The following is a 12,314-nucleotide window of genomic DNA, read 5'->3' on the forward strand; positions in this document are numbered from 1 at the left end:
ATTATTTCACGTACCTAGTACGTGAAAACACTGATTAAGACATTTGAATTTAAAGATTCCTGTTGATCGTTCTGGCAACATTTGTGAATACTCGGATCATTTAGACGTACTTTCTAATAACAGAATCCATTGTTCATTGCCACTTGAGTAAATTACAATAAAGTTACGCGACTTTCACGTCACGTACCGCAATGTACTCGACCGTTGGAATTTAAATTATCTCGAGAACAACCACCAGGGGCGACAAAGTCTCAGCACTGCAAGTAAATTAAGATGTGTTCTGATGCGTTCGGAGTAGAAATGGATAATTTACAAATATAGTTTTGCTTTAAAATGAAATGTTCCTTTTCAGTTACCAAGTATAACTTTGCCTGCATATCGGAGTAATTGGTTAATCTCTGTTGGGTTTTCATAAAGGCTAACTGGCCAAGCATTTTTCTGAAAGGCCTATTAGCTAACGTGAAGCCTCGGATTTTCCCTACACCTGGCTCTGGAATAAATTCGGAGACGCAAGAAGGTAATTTAAAAGCACAGAACAAGTTACCAACGTAAACACCGGGGGACTTGTGCATGGTTTTAGGTCATTTTATTACACAGTCCCAGCAGTGACCGTTAATTTATGAATTTTATGTTAGCTAAGTAGCTGTGAACACTCGCGGCGTTAAGCATAGCGGGCTAACATAGCTAACCATCTTCGAATATAGCCAACCAACCTACTTTTAGCCAACTGTTAGCAGGTGCTAGGTGCCGTAGTACCCTACGAACTGTGTTTTGTTTATTAACGTTAGCTAGCTAGTATGTGCGTTACGTTACAAATATAGTCTATCTGCGCGGAATCGTTTACTAGCTAGCTTTCTAGTCAGCCAAAACTAAAAATGTGTTTGTCGTCACAAAAAGTTCGTTAGTCCATCTAGGTCAAAGGTGATAGCTAACTACAGCAAACATACTGATTTTTAAAAGATAGCTGGCAAGTACCTGATTAGAAAAGATAGAAATGTTGCGCGAACCAACTGGTCAGATACTTCACATGTCAAATTGCACACAGTTCTTTGTTTTTTGAAGCCGTGCCGTGACGCGCCTCGCTTGACAGTCAGACCTGTTATTATGAAAAGCTACGCGGCGCTGCACTGTGTGTAGCGTGGAGAAGTTGGACATGCCCGGGCATATCCGCCACATGAACAGTGAGTGTGTCGCCGCGTCTCCGCCGCTAGGTGAGTCAGCTCCCAGTACGAGAGTCATGCTTCGACATGTCAATCGTCTAGTCCCGTGCCCTCCACGCCCAATCGCAGTAACAGCCAGAGCGAATCTAGCCCTGACATGTCTCTCCATGCCTATTTAAATCCGGTGGCGTCAGAGTGGTTTCCTATTGCGCGCAGACGAGCTCCAGCACTTTATGTACAGCTAAAGACTTTATAGATGTGTATATAATATATCACTATTTATTAAGGTAAGTTTTGCTTTGCCAGAATTTCTTACGGACGCCTTCTAATTCTGATGCTGTATATGAAGTCCTAAATTTTGTTTTCTCTCCATGGATACAGGTAACAGAATGGCGATGGATAACAGTTTGAGCAGTTCCCAAATGAACGCTGTGGACAGTGAGAAACTAGTAAGTGCTTCTCGTTTGTGTTATTGAATACGAGCAGCTGCATTGAAAGATATTAATGGTTGTGAATGTGTGTCTGCAGGTAAGACCCAAAGTGGAACTGCAGACTCTGTTGCAGCATGCTGGTGCCAGCAAGGACATTTTCACCCTGAAGGAGGTAAGACATCACCTGACAGCAGGGTAGTATCTGCTGTTACTATAGAGACAGATTAACTTTAAGTTAAAAAAATCATTGGCTTTGGTAAGTGGCATTCAGGACGTGTGTACCAGTACTGAGGACAGACTCTTCAGTTTCATTCTTATGTATGAGTCGTTGTCTTGTTTAACTTGAATACTTGAATTTTTAAAATATCCTCAGCTATCTCATTGGCATGTGTGGGATCAGAATAGTCTTCATGTGATTTGTGTATGTTGTAGATTGTAAGACAGTGCTGTAATCCTTGTCATTTACCCTTGGATGGATTGTGGGAGGTTAAAAATAATGCAACCTCTCAGGTTTCAGCTACACAGCCTTGGGCAGCTTGTTTATCTAATGGGATTAAGATTTTTTCTTAGACGCATCCTAAAATAAGGTTAAAATGAGAGGCTTTGTTCCATATTAAATTGCTCTGAGATTGGGATCTATAGACGTCATGCTGGGTAGTACTGGAGTTGTAATCAGATATTCAGGGGCAGTGATGGGTTTTGTAGAATAAGTAGGATCCCTGTTGCACTTAGGCATGTTTTAGAGTACCACAAGGAAGAGTCTTTTGACAGAGAGGAAATGTGAGTCATCCACACCACATAGCTGTTAGTAATGTGTGTGCAGTCTCCATGACTCGCACTTTCAATTGCTGTTGTTCCACTGTTTGAACAGCGGGTTCTATGCATTTGCACTTGTACCCATTCTTTAGTTGTTTTTAAACCCATTGCTTAGAGACCTATGTCTGGACTCGGTAAGCACTTGGGCAGAACTGGTTGGTCTGATGGACACCCACAGCTGCCTCTGATCAGCTGACTTCATTGATTTTCCCTTTTAAAGAGCTTTTTGTGTGCTCTGCATTTTAGGTCATGTTTTACCTGGGGCAGTACATCATGAGCAAGCAGCTCTACGACAAGAAGCAGCAGCACATCGTCCACTGTGCCAACGACGCCCTGGGAGCTGTGCTGGGGGTGGACAGCTTCTCCGTCAAAGAGCCTCGGTGCGTTTTCTGCGCCGCGCTGTGTGAAGTAGCCCTTGACTGGGAGGCAGCTGTTCCCACACACCCCTGGGAGGGCAGACAGGTGGCTGAGAGCAGAACAGCTGGGCCTGTCAGCAGCTGCCTGGCCCTCTGACAAACAAAAAAAATAAAATCTGCATGGATTGCCTAGATGATGATGACCATGATGATGATGATGATGATATCAGGTCAATAATATTAATAATAATAATAATAATAATAATGAGTAATATTACTTGCACTCCTGGGTGCTTCAAAGTGGAATCAGAATCATGTGGCAGAAACTGAAACTATCTTGGTGTCTAACATTAGCAAAATGTTTCTTTCAGAATCCTGTATGCTATGATCTCCAAAAACTTGACTGCTGTCAAAAACCAAGGTATTTAATGTGGTTCAGATCTTTATCTCCAGCCTCAATATATGTTTCTTCAGAGGTGATATTAGATAAGATTGTTCCAGATGAATGATACAGTTATTTTACAACTTTTTTTCCTTTGTTTCCATTCTATATTGTGTTGTGTGTATTGGCTAATTAGCTGAATAAGAAGCGATTGCATTGAAAGTTGGTTGTTTTGAACAAGATGCTAAAAGTATGATTTGTGATTTTGTTTTAATTTACTTATTGGCTTTCTTACAGATTCCCAGTCCGCTTTTACAGAACCCAGGAGTCAGAGTGAGCCTGATCGAGGGCCTGAGGTAAAGAGCCACATTATAAATGTTATTATCTGGATATTTGTGCCAATATTACTTATAATGTGTGTATTATCTGTATCAGTGGTATCACCTACTGTCCAGTCTAAGATCACTTGACTGTAGGGCTGTCAACTATTCAGTTCACGGAAATTAAAATCTTATCTAAATCTAACTGCCTCAATTGAGTTTGTCTTGATTTATATAAGTGCTGGCGTTTCTTGTTTACCTTTCTGACTACTCTTCTCTGTTGCCAGGAAACGGACTTGGACTCACACTCTTCTACCTCAGGACGGAGAAGGAGGAGGTGCAGTGACCCTGGTGAGAGAGCCTGCTTCACTGCCTGATCTCCCACCCCTCCCCATGGCTGCGCTTACTCCACTGCTCCAGCTCAGATTATGCTCCTGTACTATGGCTGGGCCTTCCTGCCGAGCAGAGGTGTCATTTCTGTTCTGCTGTGGCAGCCGGTGAATGCATTGTGGGCCCTGACACATTAGAGAGAGAGTTTCATTGCTTGCGGGCGCAAGTGCAGCGGTGCAAGTACATTGGTGAAGTCTAGTACTGTTGTGCAGTCCGTCCCTGAATGTAGTAAAGTGACTGAACGCTGTGCTTATTTGGACACACTGACAGTGTTTACCGCTTCCTTATCAAGCGCGGTTGTCCTGCAAAATCCAAGTAGTGAAGGATAACGAGACGAAAACTTGCTAGACCTCAAAAGGGTAGTGTCTGAAAACTGAACCCGTTAGCCCGAGGAGCACTTTGGTCTGGTGGGAGCACAGAATGTGTTCAGATGACCGCTTTGCATAATGACTTCCTTCACTGAGCAAACATCCACACAAAGAGGACTTGTTTATTGAACAAACACCGAATACAGCAGCGCAACATCGCAGAGTATTGGCATCTGCTGCGTAAACACCAGGAATAGAATTTTGCTTGCGGCTGTAACAGTTCCGAACTTGCAGCGCAACTACGGTCCGAAACTGAGACCCCTTCAAGTTTGAATGTAATAAAACTGGGAAATACCTACAGTACACAGTTAAACACGAAGGAGGGTTACTTTTTTTGGCAGGTTTTTATCTAGTTTGGAGATGGGGAGAGTGTAAATATTAAGTTGGGGGTGGTGTTTTTAAAGTGGTGTACGTGCTGCTGTATCAGTGTGGTGAGAGCCGTGTCCCCTCTCCTCCAGCTGGCTGCTCCACAGAGGAGGACGCGAGCGAGCGCAGGAAGAGGCACAAGTCGGACAGCTTCTCCCTGACCTTCGACGACAGCCTGTCCTGGTGTGTGATCGGCGGGCTGAGGCGGGACCGGGGGAGCAGCGAGTCTTCGGACTCGAGGAGCGATGCTGTGAGTGTCTGCTTACATCACTCCCCACACGTTATGCATTACCATGCCCTACATTAAGCCTTAAGCCCTGTGTAAAGGCTTTTTGACACATTTTACATTTTATTTATTTATTTTAGACCGCTTTGTGCAATTCCCTCAGCCCTGAGGTGTTTTTTGCTTAGTAATATTAACGGTTAATGGCATCACCCTCGGAAAGTAGGTGTCAGCAAAAGTGACTTGTTTCGCGTGCTGATATACTGCGGTGGTATTGTGCCAGTCAGCGTTTTCCTGTGCTGGAGGCCTGGTCCTCCCTCCCTCAGCAGCGCTTTAACCGCTGTCTCTCTCTCTCTCTCTCTCTCTCTCTCTCCCCCCCTCCACAGGAAGTAGGTGTTTCTGGTTGCGAGGACTCAGACGAGAGCCTGAGTCAGGACTCTGACTGTGACAACTTCAGTGTGGAGTTTGAGGTGGAGTCCATCGACTCGGACGACTACAGCGAGCATGACGAGGCGTCGGTGGCGTCGGGCGAGGAACAGGTCTCCTTTTCAGCGTTCCGGCGTGGAAAGAGTGCTGCCCCTGCTGCAGGCTTCAGCCCGGTCTCACTGCCCCTCTCTCCCCCACAGTTGTACGAGGTCACCATCTTTGAGGCGGAGGATGAAGACTCCTTTGACGAAGACACAGAGATCTCAGAAGCAGTAAGCCAAAGCTTTTTTTTTTTTTGATGGATTGTTGTCCATTTCAGTTGTCAAAATGTGTGTTAGTACCCCTGTTCAGGACCCCAGATGTTGCTGTTTTAGCATTATATTTTCAGAGTATTGTGTGTGTAATGGGGACTCTAGACTGATGTGTTGTACTATGTAACGTAGACCAATGGTGTAGTATAGAGGTGTTGTGCAGGTGATGTGTGTTGTAGCAGTAATGCAGTGTGCGCATGTTGTGTATCAGGACTACTGGAAATGCTCCAAATGTGAGGAGCTGAACCCCCCTCTCCCGCGTCACTGCAACCGCTGCTGGACTCTGCGGCAGGACTGGCTCCCGGAGACCAGCCCCAAAGCCCTGCCCCCGAAACCCCCCACCGCTGGCGGCGACGCCGAGGAGGGGCTGGACGTCCCGGACGGTAAGCGGGCCCGCTCCCCGCCGGCCGCCGGAGAGCACAAGGAGGACTCGGCGTGCGAGTCCCAGGAGCCCAGCTCCCAGCCCTCCACCTCGGGGGTCAGCAGCGCCCCCTCCAGCCAGGACGAGGTCCCCGAGCTGGAGCGCTTCAACAGCCTGGAGGCCTGCCTCCCCGCCAGCTGCCTGGAGCCCTGCGTCATCTGCCAGAGCCGGCCCAAGAACGGCTGCATCGTGCACGGCCGCACCGGCCACCTCATGGCCTGCTACACCTGCGCCAAGAAGCTCAAGAACCGCAACAAACTCTGCCCCGTCTGCCGGGAGCCCATACAGTCCGTGGTGCTCACCTACCTGAGCTAAGCTTTCCCCTCCCGACATGAAGACACTCTCCGACATGGAGCGCATGTGCTCACAGTTCCTTCAGTTCAGTTCACCTGTTGTTTTTCTATGGACACAATAAAAAAAAGAGTTTAATTGTATTTAACAAACGAGGTATCTCTGTTCCCATATGCTAGAGAGTGCAAATGCTCCATCTTTTAGACAGGTCATATATTTTGTAGGGCACAATGTGGTTGTGGACCAATAGTTATGTTGGTTGCCAGCAATATTGCCTGTCTTGCGTGTATTTAGTTTGTATTTTAGAGTTGAATTCTTGTAATACCTAATACTTAACCTTTTGAGTGCAATACATACTTTAAATTCAAATGCTTAACCTCTATCCTTGAACATCCTACTAAAAATATTGAAGATAAATGTTTTTCATTAGAAGTTGAAGGGATTTTTGTTCAGGACAGTGCCACATTCCCCAAAGTAAAGGGCAATGGTGTTTTAGCATTAAGACAAAAAGGGCTAAGAACTGTACGTCTGTACATACCAGAGCACTCACCTTTTTGCGTAGTCACTGATTATAATTATTATTTATTTATTATTTGTGTAGTTTTCCTTGACTCACAGTACAGCTAGAATGATCAAAAGGTAGCCGTTCTCACAGGGTTAATAATGCCCTTCTCCGGCTGCTGCAGCTGATGGCGGCTTGACATCGGCCTTTGTTGTGTTGTTGGGCGCTCGCAGAATGGCGCGTTACCAGGGACCTCGTTATTAAAACTCAGGAAACATGCCCCAACCTGTCTGCCACCGAGACCACCTGACTTGGCTCCCTCACATCCCCAAACCCCCTTAAGCTGCTTGCACTGTTCCTCTTCCTGGAGCTCGGAGCTCTGTATGACCAAGAGGCCAAGGTTTATTTTTCTTTCTGTTAGGGAGATGAAGGATAGAGGCTTTACTTTCTCTTAAAAAGATAGAAACAGAAAGAAAAACATTGAACGTGATGTGGTTTCATTTTTGCTCTATTTGATTGTCTGGGGTACTGTGGCATTTTCTCTTTTTAAGAGTTGTTTGCAGTGGTGTGGTTAATTTTGGGATACTCTCTCGTGAGGGCGGAGTTGTATCTGTCTTTTGTGTAAGCACATGTTTTCAGTGTCCAAGGTAACTAGCTCATCTCTGCCTATACAACTCGTGTTGCAGCTTCAGAAGCTACAGGCGCACCTCAGTAACTTACGTACAGCCCTGTCTTTAGAGATAGCAAGGGTGTTTGAATAACTGGGTAACATGGAAAATGTATAATTCATTACCTATCGGGTACTACTTGGCCTGCATTCACATGCTAATGTTAAAGTCGTCGTGTTGGCGATACAGAATCCAGGAAGTGCTGCATGAGCACAATAGAAAAATGTTGCTACGTTGCTTTGAGCACCCTCACCTGGTCACATGGCATGAACAACAAAATGTCCTGCCAGTTTGCCTTCGTCCACTGTTTTCATTGTGAATTTGAGAAGCTCATAACGAGCATCTTCTTATGGGAGGCGGCATGTTAATTTTGTTCATGCTTGGCAAGAAGCAGCTGTGCTGTTTGTGTGAATGCAGTCTTAGACAGGATTAACTACAGCAGTGGTTCCCGACCTCAGTCCTGGTGTACCCCTGTGTGCTGGTTTTCATTCCCACCACAATTGCAATACCAGAATTTTAACAAATTGTTCATTTTTCTTAATTAGGTGCTTATGTTTAGATGGATTATTAAGCCACTTAAGCCACATCATGTCAAAAATAGCCATAAACAATAAAGTTACCATGTTCATATTGTGCTTATTGTGCTTTATTGCAAACAATTACATAGAAGAGGTAACAAACTTTTTGGACCAATTGAAAGAATGAGATTAATCAATAGACCCCTGAACATGTAGCGGAACGCTTAATTTCCTGAAATTTATTGACACGATGCAGGTTCGGCTCGTTATCATTTGCTTTGTCTTTGAACTCTTCATTATCTTCCAGATGGTTCGTTTTAGTGGCCAGGTGTCCACACTTTGACCATTTAGAAGCCTTTTGACACACCTCAGTCTTTAATTTGATCCATTAAAAATAATTGACCTTTTAATGTAATTGTTTGCAATAAGCACAATAAGCACAGTGTGAACGTGGGAATTAGGCAAGTCCACTCTTGATATCTTATTTATATAATATATTTATTATCTGCACTTTCCGGCCAATTTTTCTAGCTTAACTAGTCCTACAGTTTTTGCACTACATTCAAAATGTTTACACCAAAATGTAGCAAGTTTTTGTGAGCAATTTTTGGTCACTCCATAGAGCAGTGGTCTCCAACCCTGGTCCTGGAGAGCTACAGGGTCTGCTGGTTTTTGTTTTCACCTTAAAAGCAGCTCCCAATTGAGACCCAAGACACCATGTAAGTTGAGTTAACTGTGTAATCAACTGCTCTAATTGATTTATGAAGTGCAGAGTCACTATGAAAACCAGCAGACCCTGTTAGCTCTCCAGGACCAGGGTTGGAGACCACTGCCATAGAGGGTCACTCATGGACGTTTATTGGGACATTATTAGGATGCATGCACAGGTGGTCACTCACTCACTCATGGATGTTTAGTAGGACGCACTTCCAGTGGCATGAGATTTTTAAGCACATCTTTATCGCCTAACGTTACTTTAGCTAACCCTAACATGTTAGCGTATCGCCTACTTTAGTTAATCTAGTTAGCGCGTACGGATACTATCCTGCACGCATGAGTAGGAGCTACGGACACACAGCTACAACCCGCGTACGGATGCTGTCCTGCAAGCATGAGTAGGAGCTAATGACACACAGCTACAACCACCGATACAGATGTATGGACAAACGGATGCTACAACCACTGCCACAGATGTATGAACACACAGAGGACAACAAATAACATTACAGAGGTGAGGACATGCCATAGCTAGCTAGCTATATAGTTAGCCAAGTTTTACTCATGACACTTAGGATATGACTAATCCCTGGAACATAATCACTACTTACTGATCCCCGGCTGTATATGTAACGCTACGGTGCGCCGTAGGTCTGGATGTTTTCGTGCTGCTTCTGAGCTATGCGCCCTCATTGAAATGCATTGAGACATGAGGACAGTGCCAGTTAGAATTTGAAGCAAGCCCACACAACTCCTTCAGGAATTGTAACCTTTCTAGTTCTTCATGGAGTGCTTAGCTATTTCTGACATAATGTGGTTGAAGAGAGTAAATAATCCCTCTAAACACAAAAAGCACCTAATTAAGAAAAATTTACAACTTGTTATAATTGCATTTGTGGTTGGAAAGAAAACCAGCATACACAGGGGTACTCCAGGACTGAGATTGGGACCCACTGAACTACAGGATAGCTGTGACATGTAGGGAATGTTTACACAAATTGTAGGCTGCATGTTCATATTGGTAAATTCTGCAAAGTGAATTCTTCAGATGCCTTACTCTGATAACTTTTGTGAATGTGATGTAAAAAAAATTATATTTTGTATTTAAATTCAGACATTGCTGATTTTTTTGCATCTCAGCAGTTTTTCAGTTATGTCTTGTATTGATCTGTGTATGTACAGTCATTGTACGTTTGTAATTTAATTTGCCTTTGTGGTGGCCTGATTCGGTCAGTGAAAATATTTCACATCAAATAATAATCAAAGGCTTTTGTTCTGCATTGATTTAACCTTACAATGTTTGTAACATTAAGGCTCCTCTGTGTTCTTGTAGTGTGCCTATTTATGTTTAAGATATATATGTATATATTATTTGTTTACTTGTATCTATGTATTGTATATTTATGTTCTCAGTTATGTTTCTTCAACACACATTAACATGCAGTGTCTATAGTTCCTAAATACAGGTTGTAAAGCATTCACCTTAGAATAAAAAAGGCACCTATTTATAAAATGATTCATACACAGTATTTTCAAACCCTTTTGAAGTTACTCATTGCAGTAACAGATGTAAACCATTTTAGTTGCCTAATATTATGGCCGGTCAAGATTTTCTCTCTGCATTCAAGAATGTATGTTCCAGGTGGAATTCCAGAATGTTTCATTTGTCAAAAGTACCACATTTAGCAGCTGATGATATAGGGATATATGTTCTTTGTCTTAATGGAACTGGACAAGTCACTTCTGAAAGGTACAGGTTTTCACCTGCTGTAAATGGCATACAGTATGCTGCTGGTGAACATGTGAATTTCTAGTCTTACTTTGGAAGACATGTTTATATACTACTGTATGGAACACAACAAGACCCCCTATCTACAATTTGTTTGGAATGTTCCATTTATCTTAGTCGTAATTTCTCTTTTTGGTCATGTTTTCTGTTTCGTCATGTCTGGTTTTGGACTTGGAAATAAAGTGCCATTTTATTGTTGCTACAAGTAAGCTGTCTTGCAATGTTTGTGTATTGCCAGGTCTGTTGCATAATTGTAAGTAGCCTAGAAGCAAGAGTTCAGCTTCTTTATTGCTATGGCTAGATGGTCATCTCTCCCCTTTTTTATGCAAAGTCATGTGATTGTTGGTCCTCCTTTATCATTTTGCTGCTTTTATTTGTTTGATTTTGAGTTACCACTAGAGGGTGTATTGCACTTTGCTATGTTTGTTGATGCTGACAGAACTTATGTGAATTTGCTTTCTGGTCCTTCTGGGTTTTTTGTTTTTTGTTGTTGTTGTCATATTTAGTAGAGTTCTCTCTTCGTGATCAATATCTGTGTGAAAAGTCTTGGTAAGTCTCTGAGTTTAGAAACTTGCATTCCAGGGTAGATAAATATGAATGGATATCACACTATCCCGTCTTTTGAACACAGACTTCCTCATTAGGTAAGTTATATTCTGGAAGTTCTCATTTTCTATCCCTATTGAAGCAGGCGGTTCTGACATGGCTGTGGATTTTTTTTCCAGGACACAAGGGCCTGTACTTCCCTTTGCTGTTGGAAAGGCATTGAAACACATTTTATCTGCAAGTCCTGGGTGCCAGCAAGACTGCTGCTCTACTACAATGGCCACCAAGGGGCGCCAAAGGGCAGAAGCGTAAGTCTGTGTAACACAGTTGTGATAGAAGGCGTTTCTGTGGTGTTTTCTTACCCACCTACTCATTCTGTGACTGGCATATGAAGCACATCAGATACCTGCTGACCAGCCTACTCCAGTTGTTCTTTCACAGTCCTCACCTTGCAGATTATTTATAATAACCTTAATTATTTAATTGGCCTTCTAACATTTGTGTTTCCTTGAACTGAGGTGTACATCCTTCTACCCGGCCTTGTGTAGTAATGGTGGAGAAAGACACAAACATCTTGGGTGTGATTATTTTATTCTTATATTAAGAATAAACGAACAAACCGGAATCTTGTCAAGGCAAGGCTTGGCATGATGGTAGGAGAGTACACAGCCGAGACAAGATTTAGGCCATCCTGTGGCAAGATGCGTGTATTGGGGAGTTGCAGTTCAGATCTTGGCCTTCTACAATGCAAATCCACAACACCGGGGAGGAATGGTAAAAGTGTGAGAACCTCCATATCTGTCTTCTATGAATGCAGCAGACTGTTCTACAGTGCTACATTGTGATATGTACGGGATCATGTATTAATTAATTTGTCCTTTTAAATGAAAAGAAAACCAGGTCAAACGTACCTACTGAAAATTTAATGAGCCTCTTGCTTTAGGCCAGTAGTGCCCAATCGTGCCATGGAGGGTCGGGAGTAGCCTATGCAGGTTTTCGTTCCAACTAATCAGTACACGAGTTGGTTCCCTCCCCTCTAGTTGAAGGTGTCTTTATTAGTGAAATCAGCAGGGGTAGCTATTGGTTGGAGTGAAAGCCTGTACACTCTGGACCCTCCATGGCATATGATTGGGCCACCACTGCTTTAGGGCCCTTGATTCTGTTTGTGACAAGTGCACGGCCACTGTCCACCTGAACTGAGGAATCTCATCTGCCTTCCAGATTGTGGAGCTCAAACCACTTCTTCCTCTATTCCTCCAGTGCCCGAAAGAGCACTCATCAGAGATCAGTGGAGTTTGGGAGGGGGTGAGTAC

General features: G+C 43.5%; 2 protein-coding genes across 5 annotated transcripts in view; both read left to right on the forward strand.

Moving 5' to 3' along the window:
• Positions 1-205: 205 nt before the first annotated feature.
• mdm2 (MDM2 proto-oncogene) lies at positions 206-10,660 on the forward strand. 3 transcript variants are annotated; one of them, XM_064318558.1, is made up of 11 exons: positions 206-517; positions 1,542-1,609; positions 1,689-1,763; positions 2,654-2,787; positions 3,135-3,184; positions 3,443-3,501; positions 3,753-3,816; positions 4,682-4,839; positions 5,199-5,351; positions 5,439-5,510; positions 5,761-10,660. In XM_064318558.1, the coding sequence occupies exons 2-11, from the start codon at positions 1,550-1,552 to the stop codon at positions 6,283-6,285; spliced, it is 1,350 nt and encodes a 449-aa protein (XP_064174628.1). In that variant the 5' UTR covers positions 206-517; positions 1,542-1,549; the 3' UTR covers positions 6,286-10,660. The 3 variants fall into 3 exon arrangements, with proteins under 3 accessions (XP_064174628.1, XP_064174627.1, XP_064174629.1); XM_064318557.1 differs by lacking the exon at positions 206-517 and adding an exon at positions 554-1,211; XM_064318559.1 differs by lacking the exon at positions 206-517 and adding an exon at positions 1,248-1,447.
• Positions 10,661-10,793: 133 nt separating this feature from the next.
• The window catches only part of dnah6 (dynein, axonemal, heavy chain 6), a 60,716-nt gene continuing 59,195 nt past the window's right edge, over positions 10,794-12,314 (forward strand). The window contains exons 1-2 of one of the 2 annotated variants that reach the window (XM_064318552.1): positions 10,794-11,309; positions 12,223-12,306. The gene's annotated coding sequence lies outside the window, so the exon portion shown is untranslated. Of the gene's footprint in view, positions 11,310-11,628; positions 12,307-12,314 lie in introns of those variants that run through there. The other variant, XM_064318553.1, reaches the window with a different exon arrangement.

This window comes from Anguilla rostrata, chromosome 19 (assembly GCF_018555375.3).
Source record: "Anguilla rostrata isolate EN2019 chromosome 19, ASM1855537v3, whole genome shotgun sequence".
NCBI classification, from domain to species: Eukaryota; Metazoa; Chordata; class Actinopteri; order Anguilliformes; family Anguillidae; genus Anguilla; species Anguilla rostrata.